General features: G+C 62.1%; 1 protein-coding gene across 1 annotated transcript in view; it reads left to right on the top strand.

Moving 5' to 3' along the window:
- The window catches only part of SYN1 (synapsin I), a 31806-nt gene that overhangs the window by 2608 nt on the left and 27764 nt on the right, over nt 1-1434 (top strand). The window contains 1 exon segment of the mRNA XM_075071280.1: nt 1178-1235. Within this exon segment, the coding sequence (XP_074927381.1) occupies nt 1178-1235 (58 nt within the window).

Below are 1434 nucleotides of genomic sequence, written 5' to 3'. Positions count from 1 at the left end.
CCCATCGCTCTATTCATCCCCCTCCCCCTCTGCCCCCATCACCCCATCCATTCCCCTCCCCTACTGCCCCATCTCTCCGTCCATCCCCCTCCCCCTCTGCCCCCATCGCTCCATCCATCCCCCTCCCCCACTGTCCCCATCACCCTGTTCATCCCCTGCCCCCTCTTACCCCATCCTCCATCCATCTGAACCCACATCTCAGTGGGTTTGGGGGTATGTATCCGTGTGGGGTCCCCAGGAATATTGTGGGGGGGGGGCTGTGTATGGTGGTGACCACCAAAGATCTGCTCCCCCTGGCCTGTTGGGAAGTGGGGAGGGGCTGGGTGGCGAGAAGGGTGGGTCATGTGACCTACCCCCCCATCCTGCCCCTTGGGGCTGGAACAGAAGGAATTAAAGCAGGCTAATCCCTATGGGGCGGGGAGGGGCGCTGACCCCCCCAGCCACCTCCGTCACTACAGAGTTGGGGGTTGAAAGCCAGGACTCCTGGGTTCTCTTCTGGACCCTGGGAGGTGAGTGGGGTCTGGTGGTGAGAGCAATGGGGCTGGGAGCCAGGACTCCTGGGTTCTCTCCCTAGCTCTGGGAGGGGAGTGGGGTCTGGTGGGTTAGAGCAGGGGGGGCTGGGAGCCAGGACTCCTGGGTTCTCGCCTCAGCTCTGGGAGGGGAGTGGGGTCTGGTGGTGAGAGCAGTGGGGCTGGGAGCCAGGACTCCTGGGTTCTCTTCCAGGGCTCCCTGTTTTGGTGCCCGCGTGGTGCTGGACCATCAGTTACTGACTCAGGACCGAGATGAAATGGAGACACTGGCTCTGGGCTCTCCATTTTTAGCTTTTCTGTTTAAACTCACAGGCGGATTCAAATCCTGCCCCCCGTCCCTCGCCGCTCCCCTATGGCTTCTGCCCACCTCCGCCACCACTGCTGGGGGGCACCGTGCTGTGGTGCACCATTTGTCTCCCGCCTTAGGCTGTCCCTCTGCCACTATGGGGAAACTGAGGCACGGGCATGCCTAGAAATATGCCATAAAATTTCCCCCACATTCCAACCACGTGTCTGCCTCAGTCTCTTTGCTTGCCCTGAGGGCAACCTTAACCCACCTTCCCCGCCACTGAGTGGCCATGCAAGGTCTGGGGAAACCGAGGCACAGGCAGGCCTTTTAAAATCCCCCCTGCATCTCTCTCTTCCAGGGCTAAATTATTCAAGGGCAAGAAGCTCCATGGTGACGTGGAGGTGCGGGTGGAGCAGGTGGGTCTGGGCCCCACGGAATTGGGGGTGCTGGGGGGGGTGGCAGCCTGCAGGGAGTGGATGGGGGTGTTGTGGGGGTCGAGGGGCTGGTGTGTGGCGATGCCAGGGGATGGGAGGGTTGGTGACATCTCATGAGGGGGAATTCAGGGCGCCCCGTCTCATCTGTGGGTCTGACCCCCATGTTCGCCCCCCCCCCCCC

Source organism: Chelonoidis abingdonii, chromosome 11 (genome assembly GCF_003597395.2).
Source record: "Chelonoidis abingdonii isolate Lonesome George chromosome 11, CheloAbing_2.0, whole genome shotgun sequence".
Classification (NCBI taxonomy): Eukaryota; Metazoa; Chordata; order Testudines; family Testudinidae; genus Chelonoidis; species Chelonoidis abingdonii.
The sequence above is the reverse complement of the archived record's forward strand: the minus strand, read 5'-3'. Positions and strand labels throughout refer to the sequence as shown.